The sequence below is a fragment of the Mus musculus genome, chromosome 12 (assembly GCF_000001635.26).
Source record: "Mus musculus strain C57BL/6J chromosome 12, GRCm38.p6 C57BL/6J".
In the NCBI taxonomy this organism is placed as follows: Eukaryota; Metazoa; Chordata; class Mammalia; order Rodentia; family Muridae; genus Mus; species Mus musculus.
The window spans coordinates 30190966-30207186 of record NC_000078.6 but is presented as its reverse complement, the minus strand read 5'-3'; the positions used below and the strand labels follow the sequence as shown (position 1 = coordinate 30207186).

Genomic DNA, 16221 nt, shown 5'->3' with positions numbered 1-16221 from the left:
GCCACCACCTAGGGACCACTACTCAGTGCATCCATCTATCCCAGGAACAGTTACACCCAAACCATGGTAGAAATGAACTAGTCAGAGGCCTTGGGACAGAAAGAACCAAGTGGGTGATTCCTGGGTTCCCTTCTGCCTCACGTTCTCAGACGTGGAACTGAAGAAGCCATGACCAGGAAACCCAGGAACTGCCAACAGGCAGACTCAAAAAAGCCCAATGCTAAAGGTACAGCCTGGTAAACAGAAATCCTCTGCATAGCAACTATTCAATGTAAGATAGCTACAGCAGTCTTTACTGCTCTAAAAGTTTGGTGACCAGAAACCTTCAGCTCAGTATCTGAGGGTACAGAAGAACGTGCCATGCAGGGTCTAAGAGTCGGTGGGTTGGGCAGTACTGGAGAATAGTGCCAGGAAGGGCCCAGTTTTAGCAGGCCAAGAAATTGTTTCTTCATCATCATCATCATCATTACTTTTTTTTAAATAAATTGCAAGGTGAGAGATAAGCCAGGTTGTTTTGCAAGCCCTGGATCCAGGCACGTGATGGGTCTTGCTTGCTTACTAAAATTCCATAGTTCACAGGGTTTTGAGGCCCTGGGCCTGCTTTATGGTTCTGACTTTGAGGTAGGGAATTTTCTTGAGCCAGGATTTATACCTTTGCCAGCTATGGGAAAGCCCAAACATCCTTCCCAGTGGGCTCACGGCAGACAAGTGGCTGGCCAGGATTTTTGTCTTCGTCAAGGGTGAACAAGGAATCCAGACCATCCGTAGAAGCCAAGAGGGGGGTTGGGTGTCTAGCACACCTGACACCCTCTCCCCTGCTGAGACAATATCTATCGAGGAACTGGTTCAAGCAGAACATTTGCCTAAGATCCGACATCTCATAATACAAAACTCCCCAGACTGCAAAAGAAAACCACCTGTCGTGCCAAGACCTAGGAACATCGCAGAGACTTGCTAGACAGTCCTCAGGTGCCAACATTGAAATTCAGAAATGTTAAACTTATTTTGGGAAAGGTTTGAGGGCAGCTGTGGCTTTAAAAAATGTATGCTTCAAAAAGCAAGTATGAATATATTCTAACAAATAAAAATATCATAAGCACAAAGAGATCTAACACGCCAGGGGAGAGAAAGAAGAAAATAGAAAATGTCAATGTGGGAATTATTGTGACTGAATTAAAAGCTCAACCAATGAGGTAAGATAAGGGCAGAGGGAGGGGCTGGAGCCAAATCCAAGCTGACAAAACCACCTATACGAGTAACAGAGAGAGCACAGATTGGAGCAAAGGCAAACTCAGGGCACAGACTGAGGCATGATGCCTGTGACCAGAGACCTAAGAGAAGAGAGCAGGAAAGACAAATATACTCAAAGAAACTGTGGCCCAAACTTCCAAAGATAGAAGCCTGCGCATTTAAGGGGTGAACAGACTCTAAAGAGGAACGCCACACAAAGCCTACACCAATGAGGCCTGCCGTGATCAAACCCAGAAAACCAGATAAAAAAATGAAAGTATCTTGAAATTGGCCAGAAAGAATAGAAGATTGCAGAGTAAAATAATTGAGATTACATGAATTTTCTCATAAAAAAAGAATGATGGCAGACAGAAGGGTCCCAAAATTTTAGTGCCAGGACAAAAGCATTGTCTTACAGATCCCAGAGCTATTGAAAATATCTTTCAAAGATTAAAAATGCCTTTCCAGCCATTTCCTAATCAAGGAGGAATGAAGATGAATTGTCCCTGGCAGACATTCCTAAAAGGACTAGATAGAGAATGTCTCTAAACAGAAAAGACAAAACCAGAGTGTGGACCCAGAATGTTGGGGAAGAGCGAAGAGAAGGGCAGAGATCTTCACACGTTGTGGTTGAAGCAAAAGTCGTACCAACTGTCCAGTCTGAGTCCACATGTACATAGTGAAAATGCTTAAACCAAGTGAGTAGGGAGGGGAGACCATGTGGACACAGGACATGAGGCTCTGGGGTGAAAACCCTTCAGACAAATAAAAACAGATTGCTAACATTTCTTAACATGGCATGAAGCAGAAAGGAAGCAAACAGGAGATAGGAAATTACAGGCAGAAACTGAGGCATCACAAATCTCATCAATTAAAAGCTGTGTACAAATAAATAAATAACTTACACAGACAGCAAGTACCACCCAACCATAGGATGTCTAGAGAGGCTGCCTCAAATATCACCATGCAGCTTAGGTCAAAGGAAAACGAGGGTCATCAAATCAAGTAGACTTCAAAGCAAAGAATGCTACAGCAGGAGGAATTGTGGGAGGATGAGCAGCCAACTCCCTGACCAAGGAGACTTGGCAACATATGTATGCTCACCAGACACGGAACTGCAAAATATACAAAGTAAAAGCTGATGGAGCCAAAGGAAACAAAGCAACAGCAAAGGGCAAGAAGCCCTAGTGGAGCATCCTGTTGCACAGTAGCTGACTGGAGGTTATTTTGAAGGGTTGTGGGACTTACACCAACATCAACCATACCCAGACTATGAAGTAACCACAGAAAACTGATAAGAACTGAAGCCATTTACATTGTGCTCTCCAACCAAATGGGGAACAGTAATCAGTAACTGAAAGATAGCAGGAGCATGCTCAAATACTTGGAAACATTGTATCATTAACGTGTCAGAGAAGTATTCAGGCCAATCACAAAGCTGGCTCTCTATAAATCTCATTAACGTTGACAAGCCTGTACAAAGGCTCATAAGAAGGAACGAGAGGAAAGAACAGAACAGGGAAAGAAAAAGACCATGGCAGACTTCTTGTAGACATGGCCTGTGGAGCTCCAAATACATAGAGTAGGTGACAAAAATCAAGGACGCCATCAAGGTGAAGCAGATCATCTTCCCCAAGAAAGAGAGATCTGGACCAGGCGCTTCCATTGGAGAAGTCTACCAAATATTTAGGAAAGAACTGAAAACAGTTACTCAGAATCAAAAGGGAAGGAAGGGAAGGGGAGAGGAGGAGAGGGGAGGGGAGGGGAGGGAAGAGAAGGGAGAGGGGAAAGCAGAAGCATACATACATATATACATACATACATACATACATACATACATAAAAACAAACATATGCATTCATACAAGCATACATATACAAACACCACACACACACACACACACACACACACACACACACACACACACAACTAGGGAGAGGCAGAAAAACAGCACCAGAAAGGACACTACACACCACATCCTCCTCAAATACAAACAAGCTTGACAAGGGATGTGATCAGACCTGCTCCTTGCTTTTCTGTGTGTGAGCCCAGGACTTTTCCAAGTTGCTTGTGTTGATGTCTCTATCATAACCATCACTAACATCCTCATGTTTATTGTTGTCTTAGACGGAGTCTGGCTGTATGGGCTAAGCTAGCCCAAGCTAACAGTCTTCCTGCCTCAGCCTCCTAAAAAACAGCATTGCAGGCAAGCCACACTAAACCCGACAGACTGTTCATTCTTCTCACATAGTCTCGTCCTTGGACGCGAGCCATTGCACGGGGCTAACTCTGCACCGTGTCTACACAACAAGGCTCTTTCTCCAGAACAAAGTTGAGAAGGCATTTTTGATCACTAGTCTTTTCATTTGGTTTTTGTCTTGGGGGAAAAAAAAAAAAGTTCCAGGTGATTCTGTGCTTGAGGTTTTTGAGGTTTTTCTTAAACACTGGTTCTTCTTTGCTGCTGCCTTTTCTTTTGTTCCAACGCTGACCTTCACAGCCATATACTTTGAGCTATTATTAAGGCCACTCTGACCTTTTCATATAATATGTTCTAAAATGCTCTGCAAACTTGTTCTAAAGTCTGGGCATTTGTAGTGGGCGGCACTTAGTACATCTCTCCTGAGCACAGTAATTTATTCACAGAGCTTTCTTAGGTGTCCTCTGCCACAGACAACCATGAAGCATTGTTTTGTGGGCCGTTGTATGCCAGGCTGCAGCTTCCCTTGAGATAAGGCAGTTCTCTGCCCAGCCTGCCAGTGTTCTGTGTGTAACTTTTATCCATACTTTAACCAGCAGATCTAAAGCTATTCAGCAAGTCATTCTTATAGCCTATATATCTTGAACAACTCCAAACATGTGTCATAAAAATTCTCCCTTTAGGTAACATTCAAATGTTTAAGCTGCTTGTGTATTTTTTAAATGTAAATAGCCCACAAGGGTGCCTTTAACATGGTCATGTTTATGACCACTACTCTGATATCCTACTCCCACTGGTTGGCCCATGAAGCCTACTCTTTTCAAAGGACTGGGAAACAGATGTCAACTTGAGGTTTTTTCCAACATATTGAAGAAAAGGATTTACTATACAACACAATGGAGGTACTGAGATGTAACGCACATATGCACACACACCATGCCAGACTCTGAAGATCTGAATGAGGAGAGGCTGTGTGTCTGGCAACCACTGGCTGGCTCTGCTGTGAGATTCCACAGGGATGAGTCTCTGCACAAACCTTCCGTGTCTCTCCCCTGTCCTTCCTGAGACCCCGAGGGGCTGGGGAAACATATGAGCTTGTAACATTCTACAACAGTGTTTGCCTACCCTCCAAAGAGCAGGCTGTATCCCCAGGGGTTCACAGCTCTACTCTTCTCATGACATCAGAGCTTGGGATACAAGAAGGCAGTGGTCCCCTAGAAATGTTTTCTCCCAGTTTATAATCGCTACATTTACATTCTAGACATGTAGTGAGTCCTAAAAACTATGAGAACGTAAATTGCCATGGACTTGCAAAAGGAAGCCCAGCACTTCTTCTGCTCTGAGTCAAGTTAGGGAAGGTGAGCTAAGAGAAGAGCTGGAGCCCTTATTAGAACTTCCATTTCCTACCAGCATCAAAACACTGATAGCCTGAAGAGGGGGCAGTGGGCAGCTGCTGTGTGCATGGTTTCAAGAAGCAGATATGAATACATGGCAGTACTGGGAAGCTGAGTGAAGCCTAAAAGAGACGAAGGGTTGTAAAGCTATGTCGGACAGGGTCCTTTCTTTGTGGGCCTGCTCTCTGTGCCCATTGTAAGAGGTGAAGGAGAGAATGGAGCCAAGATGTAGTGACAACCTCCCCAGGGATCCCTGGTATGGTTTAATGATATTCAAGGCATCTGTCTTGTTACTAGGATGAGAATATAATAGAGTAGATCTAAGCGGCAGAGTCAGTAACTGTGCAGAGGATGCCCAGGGCACCCTGGGTAGAGGGATAAGAAGCAGTGCAGACGTGAGATGGGCTCCTCCTGACTTCCCAGTGTTGAGTACATATGTCAGAGAGTCAGAAAACCAAGTCCTGCCCCATCATCGTCCCTAAGCAAGACCTTCATCTCTATCCCGTGAAAAGCACCCCGATTTCTCCCACAGAAATGATGGCATCAGGTCATCTGTAGACTGGGGTAACTTTACCTACAAACTGAAGTTGACAAAAAACAACTTCACCAGTTTTAGGACTGTTCCTTTCTACATGCCCTATATACGCCATAGACTACCGTGAAACACTTGAAGCACGTAGATGTCCAGTGAGTGTTTTTAAAAGAACAACGAAGAACAAATATTTGTTGGAATGTTTCAATGATTTGGTTTTGTTTAGCTGATGCCTTTAAAGACATCCTTTGTCTGTCTAAAAACGAAAGCAAGGAAGATCCCAGTGCCTACATGTGTCTCTGCAGTTCCCTGCAACCCCCAAACCTGCCTTTTTATTCTACATAGTTGCTGAGTTCAGACTGAAAACAGTGTCCTTTGGCTAAAAGTAGCTAATGTGCCAACTGCCTTGCTATGGCTAACCAGAACTATCACAGAGCTCTCACTCAAAATTAATACTCTTTTCTAGTCCAAAACATATCTGTGCAGCTGGCAAGGGGAGACGCTGTGCTTCACGGTGGATTTTGCTCTGGGATTCACCTGCTTTGACGGTAAGACAAAGGTAAGATGCAGGGAATGCCTGCGGCTCTGTGCCTGTTCCTTTGCAGCTATTCAGATATGTGTGAGAGTAGGCAGCACCCACCAGCTGTGCTGGAAATGAAGGTCTGCCTATATGATCTGCCTTCCTGCTTGCTAGTTTGGGGTCTCTGGGTGTTTACAAGCCCTAGAACCCACACAGCAAAATGTCCAGTGAAATGGTGCTTGGCAGCTATGATTCAGAGACAGACAGACGGGGAGGGAAGGAGAAAGAGGAAAACACAGGATGGGTTTTCATAATCTCCTTGAAGAGAAAAAAACCTACAACACTAGAACAGAATGAAAAGAACCGTAGTTTCAAACCTGAGTGGTTTTGGGGAGAGTACACTCCGCACGTTGGTAGAATGCATCCAGGAATGAAATGCTGTCCTGGATTCCAGCTGTATTGATTATGCCGCCTGTGTGAGCAGTAGAAATCACTGGATTATTTCCATCATCATCTGAGGGTTCTCCAAATTACATAAGTGTTAGGAAATCCTTTGCCAATGTGAAGAGCCAATGCTCTTTCACATAATATTTATAAAGACCTACTTTGCTAATTACAAATGAGTGATGTTTGTGCCTGTGGGGAATGCTGCTGTGAACGCGGGACGCCAGTAGATTTAGTTTAGAGATCTCATTGGCTTTTATTAGCAAGGACAAAGCATAAAAGCCTACAGCAGACCCACAGAGCAGAAGAGTGGTCTCTGTGGGTGGCTTGAGCAGGATCAAGGGACCCTGTATTACAGAACCCCATGGCTCTCACAGGAAACAGCTTCCTGTGGTTTCTCTTGCAGAATAGAGCAGAAAGGGTGTCCCTATTGTCCATTCGGGCTAGCTTGGTTCCCTTCAGATCAGCTGCTGCTGATCAGCACTTAGGAAGCCCTGACCTGTTGGAGTTTCACTTGTTGTATAAAGCTTCAGTTTGATGATGTGTCGTTGGACATGGATGATGGCAATGTGGTCTGGTCTTTGGGGCCTCAGGCTTGAGCTCATTCATACACATGGATTCTACTGGGTCATATCTGAATTTCTGTTACTAAGCATACGAACATTTCTAGAAACCTGCTTTCCACATACCTTGTGCCAGCTCAGCTTTGGCCTCCCTTCGTTCCAGAGCCCACAATGAAGAAGTGAAGGCTCATCAAAGGCTTCTAAAAATGAGCAGTCTTTTTCTCATAGCTGTTTCCAAACTGCCATATCTGAGCCTCTTAGGCTATGCTCTTTTGTGACCCAGTCTCTCAACCAGTTGATAAGTACTCCCAGACAGCAACTTTGTCTAGAACTCTTCCCTGTGCCCTTCCTTTTTCCAGAACAAAGATCTCAGCCAGGACAAGTCTGCCCTCTAGGGGACATATGGAGATAACTGAAGACGGTTTTTCCTCACTAGTACCTGGAAGGGTAGGGTACTCTGCCACTTCGGGATGTCCATTATGGGGGCCCAAATTGCTGCTTAGCACCTGCCATGAACAGGATAGAGCATTATACAGAATATTCAAGCAGCCTGTGTTCAGAGGTAGAGAAATCCTGAGACAGAAAAGGAACCTGCTTTTGTCCCTGGTACCTGAAAACTCACTACAAACATTGTCACTTCACTTCCTCAAAGTGAAATTATCATGATGTTTTCCCCATGGACTCACATGATGATTGTAGTAATAATAAAATGCAGTTGCATAAAATAATGTAATATCAAGGATGGATTTCAATTCTGTATCCAGCATCGAAGGCCATTCATGCTGTAGCACAGGGTCGGTGAGCAAATGACTTCTTGATCCTTGTCAAGAGTCCTTACCTTCTGTGACCATGGTACTCACACAGATCAATACAGAACCCACACTTGCTACTAATTTGATCCAGACTCCAGACCTGAATGCTCTTGCCAAGTGTGTCCTTCTGGGATGCATATGGTGTTACAGCATCTACCGTGGAGGAAGAAGTGCAGAACTTCTACGTAGTTTCTGCTTCTTCATCTCTGACACGCAGTCTTGCACTTCAGGACACCAAATCTAAGACCTTTAGGATTCCACCTTAAGGGCAGGTTTGCATGGTCTATCTCCACACAGTCCTCAGGATTCTATGTGTGTCTTTGGTGCTGCACTTGGCAATATCCCGGAATAGATCCTGGTCAAGGCCCTAACCTAGGAAGAGCAAAGCACAGCACAGCACTGCCTGCTAGAGATTCCACTGCCGGTCTACTTGTGCTTCTGTCTCTGGCTTACTCATGGTCAGCCAGTCTTCCTGTCACTCCAGGGACTAGAACAGTACACATAAGAGTCTTCAAGAGGCCATATGTGAGAATCTTAGCATGTCTACCCACTGACTCGTGTGCAGCCAGGGGCAGCAACACTGCAAGGGAAGAGCTTGATATGAACTCCGGTTCCTAATGACATGGAAGTGGGGTCTAGTGTTCTGGAGCTCCCTTCCTGTTTCTGTAGGATCTGGGGGAAGTTCTGAGCTGGTCTGCACAGGCTACAAGCAACATGTTTGACCTCACAGTTGCATGGCCCCTTGCTCTTGTGTGAGGGTTGAACCCACAGTACACAATATCAACTAAGTCGTGCATCAGCCATCTTCCTTTGAAACCCCTTCCTGCTCCCTTGTCCTCTTTTTTACCAGGCAATGTCCTTACTTCCCATGGTAGGTCTCAAATGGGGCTCTGACGACAGGTCTTAACATTTAATCTAGCATCTTTCCCTGAAAATTAGCCTTTCAAAGGTTTTAAATGGTATCATTTGTTTCATAATGTGGCACATGACTGCTATGAGCCCTTGGGGACTGGACTCCCTGGTGACAGACTATCTAATCAGTCTGAACCTTGACCATTAAACATTAGAATTCATGTCAAGCCAGTTACTGCCTCCTTGGGCTAGACAAAGTAGGCTGCCTCTTACTCAAAATACCATGGATAAGGATGGGGTCAGAGATAGCTCAGTCAATACAGTGCTGACCTTGCAAGCATGGGGTCCAGCCCCAGAACCCACCTAAGGAATCCAGAGGAGGTAAAGACAGGTCAATCCTGGGAGCTTATTGGCAACCAGCCTTACCTATTGAGTAAGTTCCAACCTAATGGCAGGCCTGTCTCAAAGAAAAAAAAAAGTGGGTGGTACCTGAGAAACAACTGAGGTTAACCATCTGGCTTCCACATGCATGCCTACATACAGAGAATGAGAGAGAGAGACAGAGACAGAGAGACAGAGACAGAGAAACAAAGACAGAGACGAGAGAGACAGAGAGAGAATGTGATAAGGAGACCCTTTGAAGGCACAGTGTTGAACCAGTCCATTTGTGTATCATTGCTGAGACACAGCTAAATCTATGACTTAGCAGTAGCTCTCCATATCAAAGGCCTAAGAAAACACAATTTGAGGGTGGAATATGATTTGGTGGGAGAGTATGATAGCATACACAAGGCCTTAAGTTCTATCCTTAGTAGCACACACACCATGCTAGGATTCTGATAACTGTTTGTGGTTTAGTGAATATTTATATGGACATCCCTCATACACTAATGGCTCAATTCTGTAACACTCACTTCTCTTACCAGGGAGAGACAAGCCGTTGTCTCCGGCCATCAGTCTATTCTTACCAGCTATTTCACCAGCATAAGGAGTAATTAGGAAGGGCAGGAAACATAGCCAAGCATGTTCCCTACCCGGATACTAAATGAGAAGACCATAGAACATTTGTACATTTCTAGAATGACATTTTAAAGGCATCAAAATTAGAATAATCTAGAACACCATTCTAGGTATATAGGCCCATCCCTGGACCTGACATGTCCACAAGCTAGCTGGCATGAGAACACTGGTCAACATAACAGTTTTTGCTCTGTAACTTGATGCTGACTGATGTTCTGGTCTTGTCATGGTAATGAAGGTAGGGAAAGAGCTAGATTTGGTTGCTAAAACCACACAAAGGACAAAGGTGCCTTCTTGCTCCATGACTGAGAGCTGAGTGTTGAGATGTCCCCAGCCTTTATTACTCCAGCAGGACTCAATGCCCTTTCAAATCCATCTCCTGATGTCTGAACTTAAATGAGCACTATTTGTGGCATGATCTCTAAGCAACCAATCTGGGCTCTGAGTTCCCAGCTTGCAAACCCAGATCTGTGTACAGAGGATCAAGTGCATATTTAAGAAGGGCTCAGCATTTGGAGACTAAGTAGCTTACTTAGACCACAGGCAGAAAAAGTTTTCATGGTTTTCTGAAATAGTTTTCTTTTAAATAAAAGATAACATTTTAGGTTCATGAAGGAAAGCTTAGAACTTTGAAAATTGAGACGAATGACCATGAGTCATTAAAGACAACAAGCTAAATAAGTGTCAAAGATGCCAAGGTGCTATGGCATCACCATGCTGAGGACATAAGGCTCAAGTGAAAAATTCCGGAATAAGCCTGCTGACCACCCCATTCATCATAGGGCCTGGATATTTTGCAACACATCCCAAAACAGGAGAAGCATCAGTTTCTTCTGTCACCCCAAATAAGGGCTACATGGTGAAACTGGTGGCCTTATGCTGTGACTGGGGTGAGGTTTTTCATGTTCTCTTAATTTCTGCTCTGAAAACAGCCTGGCACTCAGATCTGCCAGAGCAGGCAGAGGCTCAGCCTCAGCACGGAGGAAATGCAAAGGTGGAGTGGATAGTTCTCAAGTTACTGTGGAGTCCAGATGTCTAGACACATAAAAGCAGCAAGAGCTGTGAGACTTTTCTGTTAATCCATGTCCTCTGTTCACTATGAAGAGTCTCACAAGGAACCGCGACGACGCCAGTATGAGGCATGGCACGCAGCTTGCCGTCTAGAGGGACAGAACCGTTTTTTGAGACTTTCCATTCCTTGTCTGCCTAACACTGAAACTACTTTGTTCATTTAGAAAATGATGTTTGCAATAGAAACAACCTGAAGGTTGCTAAAACATTGCTAACCCCCGTTGGTATTTTTCTAGGACAACAAAGATTGCAATTTCTTGTTTTGTGAGGCAGGGTCTCCCTTGGTAGCCCTTGCTGGTTTGAAGCTCACTCTGTGAACCAGATTAGCTTCAAACTTCTTGTTGCATTCCCATCTCAGCCTCCTAAGGACTGAGATTACATCTTACCTCTGAGGCACCTCAGCAAGGGCTTCACGGGTTTGTGGTGGAAGGCAGTGCTGCCTGTGTCATCCTGTTGGTTCTTGGGATCCCAAGACTGAATGATAGGATGATGTAGCCATGATGGGGTGATCAACCAGGAGGCAAGCTTTCCATTTTAATGGGTGGGTATCCTTCATGGTGGGAGACCTCAGTTGACTTCATAGTTCTGTAAGGAAACCTGCCTTCAGTTGGTGTTACAGTCTTGTAAACAAATAAGGAAGCAATGGTCTTAGGAACCTTCCAGGGTAGGTACAGAAAAGCCAGAAGGGAAAAAGCAGGGTGAGGACTATAGGCCAGTATGAGACCCTGAGCTGGCTGGGCAGGGAGTCAGCCTCTACACGCTGAAGGCGGACATGATGTCAGAACAAGTGGCAGTTACCCACTAGGTGCTTTACATTATTAACAGATATTAATTCAATGAATGAATTAATTAATTAAATATAACCCTGCTTATAAGTCACTCATTTGTTTCATCTCCCTGCAGAACGTACTCTGGAGATTCAAGTTCTCTCAGCTTAAGGGATCCTCAGATGATGGGAAGACTCGAGTAAAGCTGCTGTTTCAGAATCTGGACACCAAGCAGATTGAAACGAAGGTACTGCCTGTGCACCCTGCACTCAGACACCCAGGGAGAGGAGTCGACAGAAGAAAGGCTGCATGAGAGGGGCCACGTTCAGGCCAGAGTTAGAAGGCAACGTAACCTCAGGACTGACACTTTTCAGTTGAGAGTTTGTGACCTGGAATTGTGACAGATGAAACAAAGTATTTAATTCTAACAAAATCTACAATTTGCTTAGTAAATAGCAGCAGGAAGTTGAAGCCTGGAAATGCTCTAGGAGTCAAAATCTAATTGAGGAGTTTTGCAATCTGCATTGTTTGATAGAGTAGCCTGAGGCACTGAATGTAAGAAAAAGTCCCTTGTTCCCTTCGGAAGCACAACAGTGACGTATCGCTTTATTATCAGTAGGTAGACTTTCTTCATGTTTTTACATAAATGCGTCATCAACAAACTAGCTTTAATACAAACTAAAGTCAAATGAAAGTATCAATTTGGTGCATTAAAAGATTTGCTTGTGTTTGTGTGTGTGTATGTGTGTGTATAATTCATACGCATTGCTTAGAGACATAATGTCACCTCTTTCCTTCAATTTTGTTCTTATAACATTACCCTGAGCAACACAACCCATCTGACATTGTTATCTGTGAAGGATTAGGTCTATTTTTATCCTGCCCTTGTCTCACTCCATGAAAGAATATTTCAGAACTGCTTTCTATGAAGAAGAGACATTATATAGAATTACTTGGCTTTTTGAGGTGGAGAATTGGCCCAAACCAGTGGTAGAGGTACATCCCGGCAGGCTGTGGACAGTACAAGGTGTGGATCCCTGAGGGGACGTGGGAAGCTGTGGGTTCCTTAGATGGGACATTCAGGCTTTGGGTGGCTGAGGTGGTGACGGGAGGACTGTGGAGCTGTGCAGTGAGGGCAGACTATGGAGGCTTGAGGTGGTAAGCTAGGGGGAACGGGAAATCAATAGAGCCCTGAGCTGGAGGGAGGGTGTGAAGCTGGGGGGAGGGGGGCGGGGAGGGACAACCTGTGAAGCCCTAAGCTGGGCTTAGCTGTGGACTCCTGTGTTTAGGCTAAAAGTGACGGACTCTTAGCACATTGGGCTGTCGCTGTCTCAGGAAGTTGCATCCTACCCTCTACTATGAGCCAAGGCCTGGTCTGACTGGGGATTACTATAGGAAGAGAGAGTGACTTGCAGCATTTTCCCGTCAGGATTTCTTCAGAGAGGGGCCTGTCACCTTTCCCTCACAGGGAGTCACAGGGTCCCAAGGATGTTGGTTCATGGTAGGCTTGAGGCACTGTTGTTCCCTGGAACACACACATCTAAGATGTCCCTGTAGCAGGTAGTACTGTGGTATTTCAAGGTATAATTTCCTATCTTTTTATTATTATTATTTTTAATTAGGTATTTTCTTCATTTACATTTCCAATGCTATCCCAAAAGTCTCCCATGCCCTCCCCACCCACTCCCCTACCCACCCACTCCCCTACCCACCCATTCCCACTTCTTGGCCCTGGCGTTCCCCTGTACTGAGGCATATAAAGTTTGCAAGACCATGGGCCTCTCTTTACAGTGATGGCCGATTAAGCCATCTTCTGATACAAATGCAACTAGAGACACGAGCTCCAGGGGGTACTGGGTAGTTCATATTGTTGTTCCACCTATAGGGTTGCAGTTCCCTTTAGCTCCTTGGGTACTTTCTCTAGCTCCTCCATTGGGGGCCCTGTGATCCATCCAATAGCTGACTGTGAGCATCCACTTCTGTGTTTGCTAGGCCCTGGCATAGCCTCACAAGAGACAACTATATCAGGGTCCTTTCAGCAAAATCTTGCTAGTGTATGCAATGGTGTCAGTGTTTAGAGGCTGATTATGGGATGTATCCCCGGGTATGGCAGTCTCTAGATGGTCCATCCTTTCGTCACAGCTCCAAACTTTGTCTCTGTAACTCCTTCCATGGGTGTTTTGTTCCCAATTCTTTTTTTTTTCTTTCCATTTTTTATTAGGTATTTAGCTCATTTACATTTCCAATGCTATACCAAAAGTCCCCCATACCCACCCACCCCCACTCCCCTACCCACCCACTCCCCCTTTTTGGCCCTGGCGTTCCCCTGTTCTGGGGCATATAAAGTTTGTGTGTCCAATGGGCCTCTCTTTCCAGTGATGGCCGACTAGGCCATCTTTTGATACATATGCAGCTAGAGTCAAGAGCTCCGGGGTACTGGTTAGTTCATAATGTTGATCCACCTATAGGGTTGCAGATCCCTTTAGCTCCTTGGGTACTTTCTCTAGCTCCTCCATTGGGAGCCCTGTGATCCATCCATTAGCTGACTGTGGGCATCCACTTCTGTGTTTGCTAGGCCCCGGCATAGTCTCACAAGAGACAGCTACATCTGGGTCCTTTCGATAAAATCTTGCTAGTGTATGCAATGGTGTCAGCGTTTGGATGCTGATTATGGGGTGGATCCCTGGATAAGGCAGTCTCTACATGGTCCACCCTTTAATCTCAGCTCCAAACTTTGTCTCTGTAATTCCTTCCAAGGGTGTTTTGTTCCCACATCTAAGGAGGGGCATAGTGTCCACACTTCAGTCTTCATTTTTCTTGAGTTTCATGTGTTTAGGAAATTGTATCTTATATCTTGGGTATCCTAGGTTTTGGGCTAATATCCACTTATCAGTGAGTACATATTGTGTGAGTTCCTTTGTGAATGTGTTACCTCACTCAGGATGATGCCCTCCAGGTCCATCCATTTGGCTAGAAATTTCATAAATTCATTCTTTTTAATAGCTGAGTAGTACTCCATTGTGTAGATGTACCACATTTTCTATATCCATTCCTCTGTTGAGGGGCATCTAGGTTCTTTCCAGCTTCTGGCTATTATAAATAAGGCTGCTATGAACATAGTGGAGCATGTGTCCTTCTTACCCGTTGGGGCATCTTCTGGATATATGCCCAGGAGAGGTATTGCTGGATCCTCCGGTAGTACTATGTCCAATTTTCTGAGGAACCGCCAGACGGATTTCCAGAGTGGTTGTACAAGCCTGCAATCCCACCAACAATGGAGGAGTGTTCCTCTTTCTCCACATCCTCGCCAGCATCTGCTGTCACCTGAATTTTTGATCTTAGACATTCTGACTGGTGTGAGGTGGAATCTCAGGGTTGTTTTGATTTGCATTTCCCTGATGATTAAGGATGTTGAACATTTTTTCAGGTGCTTCTCTGCCATTCGGTATTCCTCAGGTGAGAATTCTTTGTTCAGTTCTGAGCCCCATTTTTTAATGGGGTTGTTTGATTTTCTGAAGTCCACCTTCTTGAGTTCTTTATATATGTTGGATATTAGTCCCCTATCTGATTTAGGATAGGTAAAGATCCTTTCCCAATCTGTTGGTGGTCTCTTTGTCTTATTGACGGTGTCTTTTGCCTTGCAGAAACTTTGGAGTTTCATTAGGTCCCATTTGTCAATTCTCGATCTTACAGCACAAGCCATTGCTGTTCTGTTCAGGAATTTTTCCCCTGTGCCCATATCTTCAAGGCTTTTCCCCACTTTCTCCTCTATAAGTTTCAGTGTCTCTGGTTTTATGTGAAGTTCTTTGATCCATTTAGATTTGACCTTAGTACAAGGAGATAAGTATGGATCGATTCGCATTCTTCTACATGATAACAACCAGTTGTGCCAGCACCATTTGTTGAAAATGCTGTCTTTCTTCCACTGGATGGTTTTAGCTCCCTTGTCGAAGATCAAGTGACCATAGGTGTGTGGGTTCATTTCTGGGTCTTCAATTCTATTCCATTGGTCTACTTGTCTGTCTCTATACCAGTACCATGCAGTTTTTACCACAATTGCTCTGTAGTAAAGCTTTAGGTCCGGCATGGTGATTCCACCAGAGGTTCTTTTATCCTTGAGAAGAGTTTTTGCTATCCTAGGTTTTTTGTTATTCCAGATGAATTTGCAAATTGCTCCTTCTAATTCGTTGAAGAATTGTGTTGGAATTTTGATGGGGATTGCATTGAATCTGTAGATTGCTTTTGGCAAGATAGCCATTTTTACAATATTGATCCTGCCAATCCATGAGCATGGGAGATCTTTCCATCTTCTGAGATCTTCTTTAATTTCTTTCTTCAGAGACTTGAAGTTTTTATCATACAGATCTTTCACTTCCTTAGTTAGAGTCACGCCGAGATATTTTATATTATTTGTGACTATTGAGAAGGGTGTTGTTTCCCTAATTTCTTTCTCAGCCTGTTTATTCTTTGTGTAGAGAAAGGCCATTGACTTGTTTGAGTTAATTTTATATCCAGCTACTTCACCGAAGCTGTTTATCAGGTTTAGGAGTTCTCTGGTGGAATTTTTAGGGTCACTTATATATACTATCATATCATCTGCAAAAAGTGATATTTTGACTTCCTCCTTTCCAATTTGTATCCCCTTGATCTCCTTTTGTTGTCGAATTGCTCTGGCTAATACTTCAAGTACTATGTTGAAAAGGTAGGGAGAAAGTGGGCAGCCTTGTCTAGTCCCTGATTTTAGTGGGATTGCTTCCAGCTTCTCTCCATTTACTTTGATGTTGGCTACTGGTTTGCTGTAGATTGCTTTTATCATGTT

The 16221-nt window shown here is 44.3% G+C and overlaps 1 protein-coding gene across 10 annotated transcripts in view; it reads left to right on the top strand.

Annotated features, from left to right (window-relative positions):
• Positions 1-16221, top strand: part of Sntg2 (syntrophin, gamma 2) — a 198911-nt gene that overhangs the window by 166206 nt on the left and 16484 nt on the right. For 8 of the 10 annotated variants that reach the window (XR_003950053.1, NM_001324520.1, NM_001324519.1 and 5 more), the window contains 2 exons: positions 5820-5912; positions 11539-11649. Coding sequence is in view for 7 of the 10 variants with exons in the window: in NM_001324520.1 (NP_001311449.1) it covers positions 5820-5912; positions 11539-11649 (204 nt within the window). In the remaining 3 variants the exon portion in view is untranslated. The remainder of the gene's footprint in view (positions 1-5819; positions 5913-11538; positions 11650-16221) is intronic. The other 2 variants (NR_136915.1, XR_872414.1) reach the window with 1 other exon arrangement.